Source organism: Trachemys scripta, chromosome 2 (assembly GCF_013100865.1).
Source record: "Trachemys scripta elegans isolate TJP31775 chromosome 2, CAS_Tse_1.0, whole genome shotgun sequence".
Taxonomy (NCBI): domain Eukaryota; kingdom Metazoa; phylum Chordata; order Testudines; family Emydidae; genus Trachemys; species Trachemys scripta.
In genome coordinates, this window is record NC_048299.1 from 241,090,968 (window position 1) to 241,110,275 (window position 19,308).

Genomic DNA, 19,308 nt, shown 5'->3' on the forward strand with positions numbered 1-19,308 from the left:
GCAGGCACAAGTTACCAAAGGGAGGTGCACAGGGGAGGCTACACTCATACTGACTGTTCCCGATGGATGTTTTTTCCCTCATTGATTTCACTGTGTCAGATGAAATTGACGTTTATTGATATCTATCCATTTAAATGAAAAAACATAAGAATGGCCCTACTGAGTCAGACTAAAGGTCCATCTTGCCCAGTATCCTGTCTTCCGACAGTGGCCAGTGTCAAGTGCCCCAGAGGGAATGAACAGAACAGGTAATCATCAAGTGATCCATCCCCTGTTGCTCATTCTCAGCTTCTGGCAAACAGAGGCTAAGAACACCATTCCTGCCCATCCTGGTTAATAGCCATTGATGGACCTATCCTCCTTTAATTTATCTAGTTCTTTTTTGAACCCTGTTATGGTCTTGGCCTTCACAACATCTTCTGGCAAGGAGTTCCACAGGTTAACTCTGCGTTGTGTGAAGAAATACTTCCTTTTCTTTGTTTTAAACCTTCTGCCTATTAATTTCATTTGGTGACCCCCTAGTTCTTGTGTTATGAGAAGTAGTAAACAACACTTCCTTATCTACTTCCTCTACACCAGTCATGATTTTATAGACCTCAATCATATATCCCCTTAGCCGTCTCTTTTCCAAACTGAAAAGTCCCAGTCTTATTAATCTCTCCTCATATGGAAGCCATTCCATACCCCTAATCATTTTTATTGCCATTTTCTGAACCTTTTCCAATTCCAATATATCTTTCTTGAGATGGGGCGACGGGCATACCATGGATTTATAGAGACGCAACATGATATTTTCTGTCCTATTATCTATCCCTTTCTTAATTATTCCCAGCATTCTGTTCTCTTTTTTGACTGCTGCAGCACATTGAGTGGATGTTTTCAGAGAACTATCCACAATGACTCCAAAATCTCGTTCTTGAGCGGTAATAGCTAATTTAGACCCCATCATTTCATATATATATTGTTGGGATTATGCTTTCCAATGTGCATTACTTTGCATTTATCAACATTAAATTTCATCTGCCATTTTGTTGCCCAGTCACCCAGTTTTGAGAGATACTTTTGTAGGTCTTCGCAGTCTGCCTGGGTCTTAGCTATGTTTAGTAATTTTGTATCTGCAAATTTTGCCACCTCACTATTTACCTTTTTTCCAGCTCATTTATGAATATGTTGAATAGGACTGGTCCCAGAACAGACCCCTGGGGGACACCACTATTTATCTCTCTCCATTCTGAGAGCTGACCATTTATACCGACCCTTTGTTTCCTATCTTTTAACCAGTTACCAATCCGTGAGAGCACCTTCCCTCTTATCCCGTGGCAGCTTACTTTGCGCAAAAACCTTTGGTGAGGGACCGTGTCAAGGCTTTTTGAAAATCTAAATATACTATATCCACTGGATCCCCTTGGTCCACATGCTTGTTGACCCCCTCAAAGAATTCAAGTTGATTGGTGAGGCATGATTTCCCTTTACTAAAACCATGTTGACTCTTCCTCAACAAATTATGTTAATCTATATGTCTGACAATACTGTTCTTTATTATAGTTTCAACCAGTTTGCCCGGTACTGAAGTCAGGCCTGTAATTGCCTGGATCACCTCTAGAGCCCTTTTTAAAAATTGGCGTCACATTAGCTATCCTCCAGTCATCTGGTACAGAAGCTGATTTAAATGATAGGTTACAGATGACAGTTAGTTCTGCAATTTCACATTTGGGTTCCTTCAGAACTCTTGGGTGAATACCATCTGGTCCTGGTGATTTATTGCTTTTTAATTTTTCAATTTGTTCCAAAACCACCTCTAATTATACCTCAATTTGGGACAGTACTTCAGATCTGTCACCTAAAAAGAATGGCTCAGGTTTGGGAATCTCCCTCACATCCTGAGCTGTGAAGACCAATGCAAAGAATTCATTTAGTTTCTCCGCAATGGCCTTATCGTCCTTAAGTGCTCCTTTAGCACCTTGATCATCCAGTGGCCCCACTGTTTTTTTAGCAGGCTTCCTGCTTCTGATGTATTTAAAAAATATTTGCTATTACTTTTTGAGTCTTTGGCTAACTGTTCCTCAAATTCTTTTTTGGCCTTCCTAATTGTATTTTTACACTTCTTTTCCCAGAGTTTATGCTCCTTTCTATTTTCCTCACTAGGATTTAACTTCCACTTTTTAAAAGGATGCCTTTTTGCCTCTCACTGCTTCTTTTACTTTGTTGTTTAGCCACAGTGGCTCTTTTTTAGTTCTCTTACTATGTTTTTTAATTTGGGGTATACATTTAAGTTGAGCCTCTATTATGGGGTCTTTAAAAAGTTTCCACGCAGCTTGCAGAGATTTCACTTTTGGCACTGTACCCTTTAATTTCTGTTTAACTAACCTCCTCATTTTTGTGTAGTTCCCCTTTCTGAAATTAAATGCTACAGTATTGGGCTGCTCTGGTGTTTTTCCTGCCACAGGGATATTAAATATTATATTACAGTCAGTATTACCAGCGGTCCAGCTATATTTACCTCTTGGACCTGATCCTGTGACTTAGGACTAAATCAAGAATTGCATCTCCTCTGGTGGGTTCCAGGACTAGCTGCTCCAAGAAGCAGTCATTTAAGGTGTCAAGAAACTTTATCTCTGCATCCCGTCCTGAGGTGACATGTACCCAGTCAATATGGTGATTATTGAAATCTCCCAATTATTATTAATAATTATTGAGAATGATTATTATGATTACTAATGATTAGAGATCATCATCTCTAATCTCCCTGAGCATTTCACAGTCACTCTCACCATCCTGGTCAGGTGGTCGTAATATGCTATATTCTTATTATTAGAGTATGGAATTTCTATCCATAGAGATTCTATGGTACAGTTTGATTCATTTACAATTCTTCATTTGATTCTACGCTTTCTTTCCCATATAAAGTCACTCCTCCACCAGCACGACCTTTTCTGTCCTTCTGATATATTTTGTACCCTGGTATTACTGTATCCCGTTGATTATCCTCATTCCACCAAGTTTCTGTGATGCCTATTATATCAATATCCTCATTTAACACAAGGCACTCTAGTTCACCCATTTTATTATTTATACTTCTAGCATTGGTATATAAGCACTTTAAAAACTTGTCTCCTTTTGGCCATCTGCCATTACACGATGTAACTGAATGGGACTCTTTTTTATTTGACTGTTTCTGATCAGACCCTGCCTGTATTTTTATCATTTTCCATCCTCTCGTCCTCACTAGGACAGAGATTCTCTATTAATAAATCCTCCCCTAATGGATGTCCAAACCACGTGCTCCTCGCACCTGTCGGCTTTCCCCCAGCCCTTAGTTTAAAAACTGCTCTATGACCTTTTTAATGTTAGGTGCCAGCAATCTGGTTCCATTTTGGTTTAGGTGGAGCCCAGCCTTCCTGTATAGGCTCCCCCTTTCCCAAAAGTTTCCCCAGTTTCTAATAAATCTAAACCCCTCCTCCCTACACCATCATCTCAGCCACGCATTGAGACTCTGCAGTTCTGCCTGTCTAACTGGCCCTCTGCATGGAACTGGGAGCACTCCGGAGAGAACATGCTTGTTAACAGCAAAAATTATTTTAAATAAATAAATAAATAAATAATTTATAGAGGTAAGAAATAACAGACCTCAACCCTACTGTCCCTCTACAAATTTGTGTACACAGAGTCAATCCCTTACCTCTCTCTAAAAGTGCAACGTTTCAAAAAGTTCAATGAATAGAAGATAGTTGGGGGCAGAATAGATCTGGACAAGGAGAAGTCTGGAGATAAATGTGAGAAGGGAGAGACAGGCAGTAGAAAAAAAAAAGTGGAACTGTTTGAGCAGCATATTCCAGAAGTCTTGAGGTCTTTCTGAGCGTAGCCTTCATTGATTTGAGATTTACCATTCCATTCTCTCACTAGAAGAGAAAACCTATAATGGCAGCAGGCCATAAAAGAGACCCAGTTTGGAAATAAGAACCATTCAAGAAATATATGTTTACTGATGATGTTTTAAAGAAAGTCACACCAGTGAACTGGTGGAAATCACTTAAGCCAGGGGTTTCAAACTCAATTTACCTTAGGGCCAGTGCCAGTCCTCAAATCCTCCCAGCAGGCCAATAATGTCACTGAAGATGGTGTTCACACCACCTCCCAGCCTGTTTCCCACCCTTTTCCCTCTCTCCCTTGGCCTCATGCCACCCCGGCTGACTGCCCAGCGACTAATGATGCTGCCTCCATGGCTGACTCTGCCCGGCAACTAGTGATAGTACCTCTGTCCCTCTCCCCCAGCCAATGGGAGTTGCGGGGGCGGCACCTACAGCAGACAGCCGGCAGCATCGGTCGCTCCTGCCCCTCCCTCTTCCCCCTCCCAAGCCGGCAGCCATGAGGGTTGAATGAAAGAACTTTTTAAAAAGTTTCTGCAGGCCGCAATGGGGAGGTTCTCGGGCTGCAGATGGTCCGTGGGACTTTGAGACCCCCGACTTAAGTACTTGGATTCAGAGACTGTTGAAGTGATAATCTCACTTTTAACAGCAGTAGCTTCTTCTGACGGTGTAGAAAGAATATTTTCTTCCTTTGGACTAATTCGTTCCAAATTGAGAAATCGTTTGGGACCTGAAAAAGCAGGAAAGCTTGTTTTTCTTTTCCAGATTATGAACAAACAGGAAAATGAAGGTGAAGAAGACCGAGTTAGCTGCAAAAGCCAATATTTTAAGTTTCTCATGTTGACCTGGCTGCCATAGTTGATTTAATTTTTTTAAAAATATTTAATTTAAACAATTTTAACAAAAACAAACCTGATTTAAAAAAAACTTGAATGTTTAACTAAATTCAGAAATTCATATGATTGTTTTGTTAAAATATTATAGGTTTGCTGTTGAAGAAAAAAGTCCAGAATACATAACGTTGTTGTTTTAGTTAAATAAAACAATTTAAATGTCTGTCTGGTGATGTTCTCCTCCTAATACAGCATGGCAAGAAAATCCTCCAAATATTAATGATTAACCTCAAAAAGAAGAACAGGAGTACTTGTGGCACCTTAGAGACTAACAAATTTATTAGAGCATAAGCTTTCGTGGACTACAGCCCACTTCTTCGGATGCATATAGAATGGAACATATATTGAGGAGATATATATACACACATACAGAGAGCATAAACAGGTGGGAGTTGTCTTACCAACTCTGAGAGGCCAATTAATTAAGAGAAAAAAAACTTTTGAAGTGATAATCAAGCTAGNGTATTCTCACACTTATTATCAAACTGTCTGTACTGGGCTAGCTTGATTATCACTTCAAAAGTTTTTTTTCTCTTAATTAATTGGCCTCTCAGAGTTGGTAAGACAACTCCCACCTGTTTATGCTCTCTGTATGTGTGTATATATATCTCCTCAATATATGTTCCATTCTATATGCATCCGAAGAAGTGGGCTGTAGTCCACGAAAGCTTATGCTCTAATAAATTTGTTAGTCTCTAAGGTGCCACAAGTACTCCTGTTCTTCTTTTAATGATTAACCTGTTGAATTGGAGATAGTTCACCTCCCAATGACTTCATAAATATCTGCTTCAATTACCTTTGGTAAATGAAATAACTAAACAATCATTCATTTTCTGATATAGCTGTAAAACTAATCTGAAAAGTTTTCAAAATAAATCACTATTAAAAAATGTATACTGTATACCTTCTAAAAATGAAACCTACATCTATCTGAGTTGTGAAAAATATGTATTAAGGTTATAACAACCAACAAGAATGCACTTTTATGTAGAAATCTGTGATTAAATCGAGTCTTCCTGGCTAGTGATTTAAATCAAATCCACCCTGGATATTTGGGCTACCACATCCATATTTCCTGACTTTTCTCTACATGCACAAGTATGTCAGAGAAAGTTAGATATGCTTAAACCTGAATTTACAAGTGCTAGAGTGAAAGATACAGCCTTTTGTGCTGCTAACTTTCACAAGGTTTGGGGGGGTATTCGGAGTACGGCAAGGAGTATATTTTTCCTGATCACTAGTGACATAAGAATAAATTTGACATACTCCATTGTGAGAAAAGAACAACTTATTTACCAATTTTTTTTTCTTAATTTTGAATAACTATTTGGGTTTCACTTTTCCCTGCTCTTTCCATGTTATTTTTATTGTATTGAATATATTTGTCAAGATTTACCCTGGAGATTGCATGTTGTAATCATTCTAGTCTCACACTGAATTTACAGTACAGTAATACTTAGTTTATAAATGTATGTTTTTCAAATTACTTTATAAAATTAAAAAGCAGTAAATCATTATAAAAAGAAAAAATGAAATATCTTCCTTCATCTGAGGTTCAGATATTGAATCTTCTGAATGTCCAGCTATGTTTTTGTCCTATTGTTATATTTCAAGTTTCCTTTTAAAGATTCCATTAAAAATAGCAGTAAACAAGTTTAAGATATGCTTCTGTTTTTGATTCATGTGATTTGTATTTATTAAACTGAAAGTCTGATTTAAATTTAAATTTCTCACAGCACAGTGATTTGAATAAGTCCCCCAGCACACTCTTGAGAATAATAAAAAAAAAAAAATTGTTTGACTCACTTCAGTTTTTCAGCTGAATACAACTGAAGAAATTCCATGAAAAAAAATGATCAAAAATATTCAGTTAAATGTACTGTTCAATTCAGACTGATAGAAACAATTAGTTTTATGATTCTTACTTCAAGATTAAGAATGTTGCTTTTCACAATCGCCTAAAGACACTGATGTATATCCACTGACCCTCCAAATGCAAGCTACTGTCACACTGTTTACAAGTGAAACTTGACAGGCAATTAGGAGAAGGCAGAAAGATTTATCAAGCACAACTAGATTCTCCCTGATAGCTTCTGAACTCAGCATTCTTAAGAATTTTCATACTGGGAGATGTATCACACTTTTTTCAAATATATTAAAGTTTTTTTTTTTAAATTATCCAAACTTCTTGCATAAGAACACTGTTGCCCAATGTGAGGACAGTAGACTAGTCTGGAGGCAAGAAAGAAGAGTAATAAGGGCAAGGTTAAATAAACTACTGGATTCCCCACACCCCACCTCGCTGTCTCCCCTCCACTTCTCCAATGTAAATGTGATCTGGCTGGAGGCCTTCTTCTTAAAAGCCACCTTCTATTTGCACAGCTGCCCCAAAACAGCTGGCTGCTGGAGCAGTTCATATGAAGAGAGCTGTAGTGTCAGATACAGTTCTACAAATCAATTTTCTCTTCTCTCTGCTGCCACGGTAGTCAGGTTAGCAATGAAAGTATATTTGGCATGGCCCCCAGGAATTCTCAATGTATACTACTTCCAAAGAGCATGCAAACTTTGAAATACGGGAAAAAGGAAAAGCCAAAAAATAAATAAAAAAGAGAAGACAGAAACCTCACCCACTCTTCACCAAAAAATAACAGTAATAAAAAGACAGAGAGCACAACACTCTCTCAGGACATCAAACAAAGGAATAAAGGGTAAGGTTTCCCATATACAAATGGGTGGGAAGAGTTCTAACAAATAAGATTTATTTAGGCTAGGTCTACACTACAGCCTAGGTCGGCATAAATTATGTCACTCGGGGGTGTGAATAAACCACCCCCTTGAGTGACATAAGTTACACCAACATAAGCGCTCATGTGCACAGAGCTTCTCCATTTGACTTAGCTTCTGCCATTTGCAGATGTGGTTTTATTATTATGTATCAGTAGAGCTGTGCTGCTACAGCACTGTACGTGTAGACATGCTCTTAGCCTCTTCATGGCACTTACCACCCTACAAAGCCCCTCTAAAATACAGAAGTATTATCACCTCATTTTGCTGATGAGAACTGAGGCACAGATAACTGATTTGCCCATAGTCATATATGTGGCAAAATCAGGAACTGAACAGAGTTCCCAACTTCCAGTCCAAGGCTTGGACTGCAAAACCATCCTTTCCCTTCTTCATTAAGAACTGCCCACTCCTGCTACCTCCTTTGGATTGATTTAGAAGTAGCACTTATTTATACTAAGATAGTGCTCAGAGGTCCTGTTATGTAGGAAATCACAGGACCAAATGTATTCTCTCACTAGTAACATTGTTCTAAGTTTTCAAAATGTGCTGGTAGCACATTTTAACAACTAGTCCCCATGCTTTGTTATTATGCAAGCTAACTTAGCTGCCAACAAATCACGTCCTATGTTCTGAATACAAAAAAGCCCACCAAGTTACACTACCACACTTTGCCACTTCAAAAGAGACTGATTTTCCAACAAAAGTAATGATTAAAAAAAGTATCCTCCAAAACAATATATTTTTGAAGGAGCATCATATTTTTCACTAGTCATAATTATACTTAAATGGCTTGTTGTGTAATAGGGCCTTTTTGTCAATCTGCATCTAAAATACTAAAATTCAATGCAAAAATTCTTCAGGGTTGTGTGTCTGAGAACATGCATGGTTTTAATGAGTAAAATTTTCCAGAAAACAAATACATAATATTTTCAGTCTAAACTAAAGCTAGCAAAGCAAGAGTTCTTTTATGTTAGATATGAGTACAGTTTTTACATAGATGCTTTCTAATACAATTGTATATGTTCCAGAAAATGGACACAATGAAAATGTGCAGCTGGAATGTCAATTTTCAGGTTTTAGAAGATTGAATGCAGAGCATTCTCTGGGAGAGGTATCAGAATGACCATCCAAATGAACTCAATTGTTTCAACGTCTACAGGTGCTTCATAAGAATTTCAATGGAAATTGAGGCATTTATTTGCACATTCTCCTGCTGTGTTTGAAACCTAAAAAACACAGCAGCATTGTGCCAGTACAGAAGAAACAAAAAGTGAAAACTTACTAATCCAGCTTCATTGTCCACACTGAATGATATGTAGGTAACAAATATGGTAGAAGAAATTAAGATTTGTTAAGTTGTTTTAATCATCTAAAAAACCCAGCTTTTACTAATAAAAATTAAATTACATCATCATGATAATATCCCTTTAACCAAACCAAACTGATTTTACCACTTGGTTAGAAAATTCATGTATAATTCATTACAGTTAAAAAAAAAATCTATGGAATCTGATTTTCATGACTGGTTTCTATTATTTTTGAGTTTCATAATAGCAGTAGCTTTAACAAAAAATTGATTATTAAGTTTCATGCTCTGACTGAAGTTTATGACTTACATAATTGTTGCACTAGTTGTGCTGAGTAGCAGATGAAATGGTACAACTGGTAGGACTTATATGGGTACCTTGGAAAATACAGGATACTGAAAACAAGTTAAGTCTTGGTAAAGTCTGGATCCAGGGATATGCTAGCAGAAGCTGGTGCTTGTATCCCAGTAATAGTGATTACTTTAAGCAGTATTTATAACAACAACAAAATAAAGCTCTTCTTATATAGTGCTTTTCATCAGTGCTTTACAAAGGAGGTCAGTATCTATTTTACAAAAGGAGAAACTGAGACACAAGAGATGAAGTGACTTGTCCAATGTCACCCAGCAGGCAAGCTGGGAAGAAGAACCCAGTGTCCTGAGTTTTAGTCCAGTGCTCTTCCATTAGGAAACACTACATCCCTCTATTCAAAACTCTATTTCAGAAGTACTAACATGGATTTTCACAGAAAATCTATGCCAGCAGTATTCTCCCTTTAGCACTATGACTTCCAGTGGGAATCTTTCATTTCTATAGCAATTTTTGTGGGGGGAGTCTGCTGACAGAGGTTCTCCACAAGAATATCATTTTGAAGCGTCTGCCAATGTGCAATTTAATGGACCCAGAGAACACAAACACTGAACATGCACTTACATCATAGAATACCATAAATTACTCAAAACCAAAAAAAAGTTGTCCTCTGGCCACCCTTCCTACCACACACAAACACTTTAAAATTTGTATTTAAATTATAAGCATCAGAAGGAACAGGCGTTAACGTGTAAGACAGGTAAATGTGAGGGTCTTAAAAAGTTGAGAAGTCCCTTTCAAACAAACCGAGGTTTGTGATTTTATTGTGAAAGCCTAGGTCACCATAATCCATGAGGACAAAACAATAATTTCTAACCACCATTTCACAGTTCCTTGCTATCATTACAAGACACTTCAGGTAAAGACTCAAAAAACAAAGTACTGAAAGAAGCCCCTAACAACTGCTCCAAAGAAGTCAAGTGATCATATGCACCAACATATATTATGAAGTTCTGTAAAAATGCAAGCAAAAATGTTAAACCATCACATCAGTCACATTTTATAATAGGGTTGAACATCACTTTGTTAAACAAAGACTTGATTACAATTCCAATGGTTATAAAGAATCACAAATTGTAGTTTAAATTATAAACAGTGGTGGAATTTTTTTAACGTCAGGCCCAATTAAACACACTACACTTAAAATAATAATGTAATGATTAATAATAACTTAAGTCAGAAAAAATAAAAATAGTAACTTAACAGAAAACAAAAAGTGTTAGGGCTTGTTTATACTTGAAACGCTACACCAGCACAGCGGCAGCATTGTAGGGCTTCAGTGTAGACACTACCTACACCAACAGGAGGGGTTCTCCCATCAGCATAGGTAATCCACCTCCCCAAGAGGCGGTAGCTAAGTCAACAGAAGAATTCTTTGGTCAACCTAGTGTTGTCTACACCAGGGGTTACATTGGCTTAACCATGTGGCTCAGGGGTGTGGACTTTGAACATCCCTGAGTGATGCAGCTAGGTTGACCTAACTTTTTCGTTTAGATTAGGATTTAGAAAGGTGGTACCAACAGCTGGTCTCCAAGAATCTCACCACTTTCTTTTAGATCCCACACCCAATAAAAGGGAGGGGTTGAGGAAAGCAGTGGATTTGAGCAACTTTAATTTTTTTTTTGTAGTAATACAGGAGATAATGCTACCACTACAAGACTTTAAGCATTTATGCAACATTCATGTCATGTCAATGAGTAACAAATCAGACTTATGTTTTTCAAATACTTCCAAATTATATCACAGCAACTTTAAAAAAGTGGACTCTCTTACCTGCTTTAATTCTATTTACTTTTTTCATTCCAGCAGCCTCACACTCTTTTTCTCCATTACACTTTTCCATGGAGCTTATTTCTCCAAGAGATTCCACAGCCCGTGTAGAATTTATATTTATACCACATATTCTAGAATGAGTTCTTATATGCCCAGAGCCGCTCTGCTGTTTCTCTTCTACCTACAAAAACAGAAATTCAGGATAGCATTTTCCCAACCCTTAGTGCAAAAGTGAAAAATCTGCTTTTCCTTGAAAGCTGTATAGTTCTTTTCCATATTTAAATGTATTACAGAAAATATCAGCTCACACTTTACAAAAATATTAAAATCTAAATTTCTCCTGTTGCCATTTTAAGACAATAATTAGGTACTACCCACATCCAAACTTTAGTAGCTCTCTGCAATTTTGAAGTTTGGTTATACAGGTCAGGATTAATCATTCCTTCTCTATGGTAAGTTTGCAAGTCACTCTAGTCCAAATTCCGCCACCCTTTACTTACATTGAATAGTCCCATAGATTTTCAGTGGTACCAACTGAGAAGTAAGGTACTATTCATGCATAAGGATGGAAAAATCAAGCCTCTACTGTGTATATTTGTGTGTATACACACTGACACATGCAAATAAATAAATGTGCTTTTAATATAAATGGCCATCCGCAAAAGCAGCAACTCCTATTTATGAATTTTATTCAACAGAAGCCTTAAAATTAAAGATATACTAAAATGATGACATACTGAACTTCTTTCTATATCAGAGGCTTTGCTGTCTTGTCGCCACACTGTGACTCAGTATATTGACATTTTTGAATTACCATCTTAAGAAAGGACCTTATTTTCTGAAATGCTTTTGCCAGGACATTCAAAGCATTTTACAGTTCAATCTCTCAGTAACCCAGTGAAGTACAGGCCAACTCTGCAACCCATGCATTGGCTACAGTAAGACATATATATATATGCTGAATTCTGATACTTTTTACTCAGATTGAGTAGCACTTTTACTTCAATGGTGAAGTTGGAGTAGTAATAGGACTACTTGAGGAATAAGGTGCAATTCAGCATGACAACTACTTGCATGAATAAGAACTAATTATTGTTGGCATATTTTAGTTGTGGTGCTGCATAGCTAAATGTTTCCCCATCCCATTTTTCTTTTTACCTCAGTCAACTTAATTTTTGGGACCAGCTGTTCATTTTCTTTCTTCAGACAGATTGTGTTATTTTTTCCTGGGGGTATAAACCTTGGCTTTTTAGCTGAATTCCCTAGACGTTGACTTGGAGCTGCTGATCGCCTCATATTTACTTCTGCCAGTCTGAAAAACAGCAGGTACAGAAGGTTTTTGTGGCGAGAACCATTAACGGCAGAAATATTTCAGAATATTACTCTACGTGCACATCTTAAAAATTAAAGTATCTATCAGAGTCTGTATCTCAGATTATTTCTGAGAGCAATTTTAGTTCTCAGGTTTAACATACTATATGTACAAAACTGATGTAAGATGTTCAAACAAGACATGCAACTACCATAATTAAAAACAGAGAAATGGAAATAGTAAACTGTATCTTTGCTAATCCACACTGTAGGATTCAGTCATTAACATTTCCACTTTCACCTAAGAAATTAATGAGCTCTCAAGAGCAAGAGGTACTTTAGGGATGAACACTATACAAATTACTTTTCTAAAAACTGTACATGGACTAATAAAGACAGACATTTGGAAATGGAAACTTCTCTTGTGCCCTTCACAGCTAATCTTGAAAATCCATTACTGTACTCATAAACAGAGTACTGAATGTTCAAGATGCGCATCTGAGATTAGAATTCTGCCTTTAATAATAAATTAAGATGGTTGTGTAAACTCTCCATATCAAGATGGGAACAGAGCTGGGTATAGTCTCAGCTCTATATGCACTGTTACAATCCGGACAATTACTCTGTATCCTTTATTTCTAGTAGCACCCACAGCATGCTAGTTGCTTTCCAAACATCAAAGGTCATTGTCCACGCAGATGAATTCAAGACTATAATATACTCCAAGAAGTCATTCTGATATAGTATACTTGCATCTATGGCAACTGAACTTGAAGATGATAATGTGTTTTTACTATAAAAATGTTATGTGGCAGTACAGGGACACAATGTATGGGTTAAAGTTTTGTTTAATTTTCTGAGATTATTTTATAATTAGGTTTCCAGAATTATTTGTTTTAATTACATGACAGATATTGACCAAGAATACAGTCAAAGATTAGTAGGCCTCCATGTGACACAAACATCTCTGTCCTTCTGGGAACAGGACACAGACAGTATTGGTAACTACTGTATACTCCAGTGCCACAAATCTTTTTCTGCACTATTTTGCACTCTAGTGGTCTACTAGCTGCGCAGCAACCCGTCTAAGAACATTCACACAAAAGCAATTAAGAGGCTACAGTTAAGAAAAAACACTTCTTAAAAGATTTAGATACAAAAATGCTTAGCATCAATTACTGTTTTATAATTGTGTTTTACCTAACCAGTCAAACAGAGTGCATGTATGAAGCTACTGGCAGAGCTACACCTGAATGGAAGAATGATCACCATTTGATTTCACCCTGTATGTTAGTCACTTTCAGTGTGGTTGTACTAGGAACCACTCATATTTTAAGGGATATCTTTGCTTTTCCCTGATCATATTCAAGATTTGCAAGCCTCTGCTTATGGCTCTGTTGATGCAACCAGTGGCTACCTTTCTTGTATTTATAATAATTCAATATCAGTTCCTTTGCTGCTGTTAAACTTAAGAATCTTTAACAGGCTCTCATGCAGGTATCTTTATGCATCTATGGAAAGATTTAGGTTGACTGCATTTTTTTTAAATGTACTATTTTTACAGCAATGAAAATGATACCAGTCAACATTATTACAAGTTACAAGGGTTATACTTCACATATTATATATGTTTTCTTAGGACCAGTCTTCTTTTAAATTGTAAACTCTGTGCAAGGATGTCCTTTACTATTACTTCTGGGGGAATTCTGTGCCACTGTGCATGTGCAGAATTCATGTCCTCAGCAGAATCTTTTTTTTTTCCCTTCAGAAAATACATTCTGCCAGAGAGGCACTGCAATTATGCCTTTCACCCACGAGGGGATGCTGTTGTGCCAGAACAGAGGGCAACTGCTCCCATGCTGGAGCAGACCTCTATAGATAGGGAGAAGAGGCTGCCTTCCTCACAGCACCCTGCCTGTAAGGCCAGGTGAGGAGGCATGAAATATGGGGGGCAAAGGGCTAGTGGGAGGACAGACTGGGGCAGGGGCTGAGTGGGGGTGCTGGGCCACATGAGGATGAGGGAATGGGGTGGCTAAGTGAGTGTGCAGGGGCACATGGGGACAGAGTGGAGGGGGTGCAAGGACATATGGGGAAGGAGAGAGGAGGGGCAGCTGAGTGTGGGGGTAGAGATATATAAGGAGACAGGAGGTGCATGGACACATGGGGACAGGGGCAGATCTGTCTGACTGAATGAGAGAGGCAAGGGGTCAGCCAGGGTCTGCATGGGGGAGGCTCCCCAACTCCCTAACAATGCCCGCCTCCTTCCCCGCAAAAAAACCTGTTTCATACTTCTCTCACCTACATCCAACAACCTACATGTTCACTCCCAGGCTTCTTTCCAGCAATTACTTCCCTCTCCCTCAGTTCCTCCATTACCCCTTTCTCCCACAAGCCTTTCCACTACTTCTGAGGGGTGTGGGAAAATACATTTCTATATTATAGTTTAAATGAATTATTACTCAAAGTTCTTTATTAATATGCCTTGTAAGGAATTTATTTGTCAAAAAACATTTCCTGAATCTTTTTTGTTGTCTGTATTGTTATAGATATACTTGCTGACAGGTATTTTGAAATAAATTACCAAAATAATTGAAACTGGTGAGAGTATATTGTGTTATTTTGACAAATAAAACATGTAAAATTTTAAAATACTGTGTGCAGAATTTTTAATTTTTTGGCACAGAATTCCCCAGGAGTATATTATATATCTGTACAGCCCATAGGACATTTTGGGTGCTATTGTAATATTACATTATATATATTGTATATTGCAAAGCATAATGTAAAGAACACAGAAAAATATAAAAAGCAAGAGAATAATTTTACACTAGCTCACTTTTTCTCAATGTACATACTCCTACTTTTACTAAAGCAATCAGTGAAAGAATACCCTATATGTACAAATACATATGAATTTTTAGAATACAACTGAGCAGATCTGTACAGATACACAAGGTTCCAGGCCTGTTAGAAAATTTCCCATGTTGGAACAGGTTTCAGAGTAGCAGCCGTGTTAGTCTGTATCCGCAAAGGTCCTTCTCCTGCAACTGACTGTACGAAACAGCTAACAAGAGCAGCATTAACATCTGGATCTCTCTTTTGGAGAATTCTCAAAATACAAATTATCATAGGACTTTGGAGTACTAGTCAAAAGAAAGCCACTAAGATGTATAACAAGCAAACAACACTGGATATTTTGGGGCAGAACCAGAGTACAGGTAGCTAGGTGCATTTTCTCCAGTGTTTGTCTTAAAGATGGCTTGCAATGTTACCCGCCTTTACAGGCATTCGTTACTATTGTATTGCAAATTTATAAATCAGGAAAGAATGTGAGTGGTCTTGTTGTAGTCGGTTATACTAGTCACATGTATAAAGTTAAGCATTTACCTAAATGTTCATGGGAGTGGAGCCTTAAATTTCATGGAAGAATGGCCCTTATACTATTGCACTGCCCAGTTTGTTTGTATTTTTTAATATCATGAAAGGAGCAGACACCATGTTTGAGATATCGGGGGGTAGCCGTGTTAGTCTGTATCTACAAAAACAACAAGGAGTCTGGTGGCACCTTAAAGACTAACAGATTTATTTGGGCATAAGCTTTCGTGGGTAAAAACAGGCATTATATCTGTAACTTTCACTCTACGCATCTGAAGAATTGAGGTTTTTACCCACGAAAGCTTATGCCCAAATAAATCTGTTAGTCTTTAAGGTGCCACCAGACTCCTTGTTGTTCATGTTCGAGATGTTTATATAGCAATCTGAGACAGCAGATGGCTCACCTTCCCTACCCTAATAACATCAGGTTAAATCTTTGTATAGGAATAATAATCAGGAACATCCAAAATAGGTACAAAATACAATGCAATTTGGAGTGCACTGACCTAACTTGATCTACCCACCTAACTGGCAGTAACTTCCAGCTATCACCTTGTGAAATAGTGCAAATTAATCTGGAAAGTTTGCGTTATACATGGTATGCACATTAGATGTCTAAAAAATATCCAGATACTTAACTTTAAATGAAATCCATTGAAAAAAAGGTTTTCAGGGTCAGTGCAATTTTAAAAGATTCTACCACAACAAATCAGGAGAATCTGAGATTTTGACAAATTTCAATTTATACCCCAAAACTTTACCAAAGGTTTTAATCAAAAGTAATAGGTATGGACTGTTCAGGAACAGAAACAAGTAGATAAATATACAAATCATCTTCTTGTCAATGCCTGAGACTGATGTCTTTGATAGCAGCACTATTTCTTATTACTTGTATTAGGGGTTCAAGACTGGTGCATTACTTTAATTTATATACATATATACCTCTACCCCGCTATAACGCTGTCCTTGGGAGCCAAAAAATCCTACCGCGTTATAAGTGAAACCGCATTATATCGAACTTGCTTTGACCCGCCGGAGTGTGCAGTCCCGCCCCCCCGGAGCACTGCTTTACCGCGTTATATCCGAATTCGTGTTATATCGGGTAATGTTATATCGGGGTAGAGGTGTATCTGGAAACACACATTTACTTGGTTATGTATCATATACCTCAAAACAAAGAAAGGTAGAGCTTATTTCTGATAAGAAGGCAGAGCATGTCTAATTTTACAGGACAAGTGGTTGGAAGAAAACTGGGAGAGCACGTTAGAGAGGAGGGGTGACTGCCAATAGTCTCATACTAGGGGCATAGCCACTTAGCATCCTGGCCCACCCAAATCTGAGCCAGGATGTAGTGCTGCCACAGCAGCCCGGGGCATCACTCGGGCACCTGAAATCCAGGACGGAGCTATGCGCCCGCCCTACAGAAAACTACGCTCCGGCAACTCTGCCTTGCCATTTTCTGTGCTGCCCCATGCACGTGCCCAGCTCAGCAGGTGAAGCTCAGTGTCTGGGGGGTACCAGGGCTAGGAAGAGGGCGTGGCATCTGGGGAGAAGCTGAGCTAGCACAGTCTGTCATTGCCCATCCACCCAAAAGTCAGGGCCCACCAAAATTTCCATTCCTAGGTATGCCGCTGTCTCAAACATACACGGGCATGCCGAGAACACGCCAGTTTCCCTTTCCCCTCTTATGCCTCACACTCCAGTCACTGCATGAAGTGTGTTCCAGAGACGTGCAAGATTAAAAGTTAGCTAAAGGAAACGGGGCTTTACACGCTGATACCCAAAGCAGGCATCGCCCTGCAGGCATGAGCTGCTGGGCCGGGCTCAGCACCCTCCGCCAAGCCAGTAGCTTGTTACAAGTACCCTCTGCTCCCCCCGCCGCCGGCACTCACTGCCAGACTCCGCCTCCTCAGTCACTGCGCCCCTGCCCCACTCACGGAGCGGTACGCTCAGCTCAACTCAACCGTCCCGCCGCAGCCACCGGCTCCCGTCAGCCACTTGCCACAAAGCGCATGCGCCCTGCTTTCCTCCCACCGGCCATCGTTCAACTGCGCATGTTCCTGTCGCCCATCCAGCTGTCCTGCACCCGCGCGTGCCCACTTGCCTCTCCCCTCTCGAACAGGTTTGCCGGGTGCTGCAGTACGCATGCGCATGCTGCCACCCACAGTATGGCCGTCCTGCTGGGTTCATCCTGGTGTGACACGCAGCCGTCAAGCAATGGCAGTCGCAAAATGCATTGCTGCTTGCCGTTGCGGCCGTGCTTGGAAACCAACCTAGAGAGTGGGTGTAGTGTGAGGTGCTGCCGGGCTGGGGCGCGGAGGGAGGGACCCCCGCTGGGCGGGTAAGTGGGTCACTGGGAGGGGGAGCGGTTAGCGGTTAACCGTGCGTGGTGGGGCCCATCTCCAGGGGTTGGGGGCGGGGAGCTGCGGGATCCCATCCCCAGCGGGGCGCACTGGCCCCTGAAGCCAGCGTGTCATGGCCAAGAGCCGGGGATGGTGCGGGAGGAGCGGGGTATTGGGCCAGGCGGCGCCTGAGGGGCTGACCCGGTGAATAACGGCTCGTCGCCGGTAATTCTCTGTCAGCGGCATGTGCGGGACTCAGTCCGCGAGAAGTCGGAGGTGGAGCTGTGACTCCGAGCTATAGATCTGCCAGCAGGAAAACGGGCAGCATCTGTCCATCCAAGTCCGACTTTCCTCCCCTTGGTGGTCAGTTAGCTCTGCTCCAGATCCATCAGGGTCTCACCCACTTACCCAGATACAGTCTATAAGAGCATTAACTTCTATTGAATAATTTAATTTAAATTACAAGAATTTGCATTTAAGTGTAATGTTTTTTTCCTATGTAGTAGCATATAAGAATTTGTTCCCCTTTGTATTGCCATTCAGTTTGTGTAAATTGATCGAATGTTATCTGCATGTAACTAACCTTAAATGAAATGTTGCTAATTACACCTTGCTCCCAAACTGGCCTTAAAAGGAATAACTGCTAAAAACAAATTCTGAAGTATGGCAATAACATTGCTAGTCTTCACCTTTCACAATTGTAAGAAAAGTTTTAGATAGAAGTATGGGGGTGAAGTTCAGTCGGTGATGTCTCTTTAAGCAAGTGTTGACAGAGAGAGGAGCGCTTCTCCGTTTGGAATTATTAGTGAAATTAGTGAAACCTCATACCGAAAAGTTTTCATTTTAAAGCATAGTTTCTCTCCCTTTGGGAGAGAAGTGTCTGTAAATTGTTGCAGAAGGATTACTGAATTCACATCTTAAATACAAATTTGTGCTGTAACTTATAATGTGTAAAAGTAGTATGTGTCAAATATGTGCATGCCAGGTTCAATCTTGCTTTTGACACTAGTTGTTGGAAAATAGCAAACAATGAATCTAACTTCAAAAAAGTTGCTAGCCCTTTTGAGGGAGGATTATTATTATTCAAAATGATCATGACAAATTGAGAATTGGTCTGAAAGCAACAAGGTGAAATTCAGTAAAGACAAGTGCAAAATACTACACTTAGGAAGAAAAATCAATGAACAGCTACGGAATGGGGGATAACTGGCTAGGCAGTAGTACTGTTGGAAAGAATCTGGGGATTATAGTGGTTCATAAATTGATTGAGTCAACAATGTGATGC

General features: G+C 39.3%; 2 protein-coding genes across 5 annotated transcripts in view; one reads left to right on the forward strand and one right to left on the reverse strand.

The window, feature by feature from the left end:
* Positions 1–17,653, reverse strand: part of RAD54B (RAD54 homolog B) — a 113,624-nt gene extending 95,971 nt beyond the window's left edge. For both annotated transcript variants that reach the window (XM_034763289.1, XM_034763290.1), the window contains exons 1-3: positions 17,574–17,653; positions 12,154–12,307; positions 10,996–11,176 (exon numbers count right to left, since the gene is read on the reverse strand). In XM_034763289.1, coding sequence (XP_034619180.1) covers positions 10,996–11,176; positions 12,154–12,291 — 319 coding nt within the window. In that variant the 5' untranslated portion in view covers positions 12,292–12,307; positions 17,574–17,653. The remainder of the gene's footprint in view (positions 1–10,995; positions 11,177–12,153; positions 12,308–17,573) is intronic.
* A 187-nt stretch (positions 17,654–17,840) lies between these two features.
* Positions 17,841–19,308, forward strand: part of LOC117873669 (RING finger protein 151-like) — a 34,139-nt gene continuing 32,671 nt past the window's right edge. For 2 of the 3 annotated variants that reach the window (XM_034763300.1, XM_034763295.1), the window contains exon 1: positions 17,841–18,022. The gene's annotated coding sequence lies outside the window, so the exon portion shown is untranslated. The remainder of the gene's footprint in view (positions 18,023–19,308) is intronic. The other variant, XM_034763296.1, reaches the window with a different exon arrangement.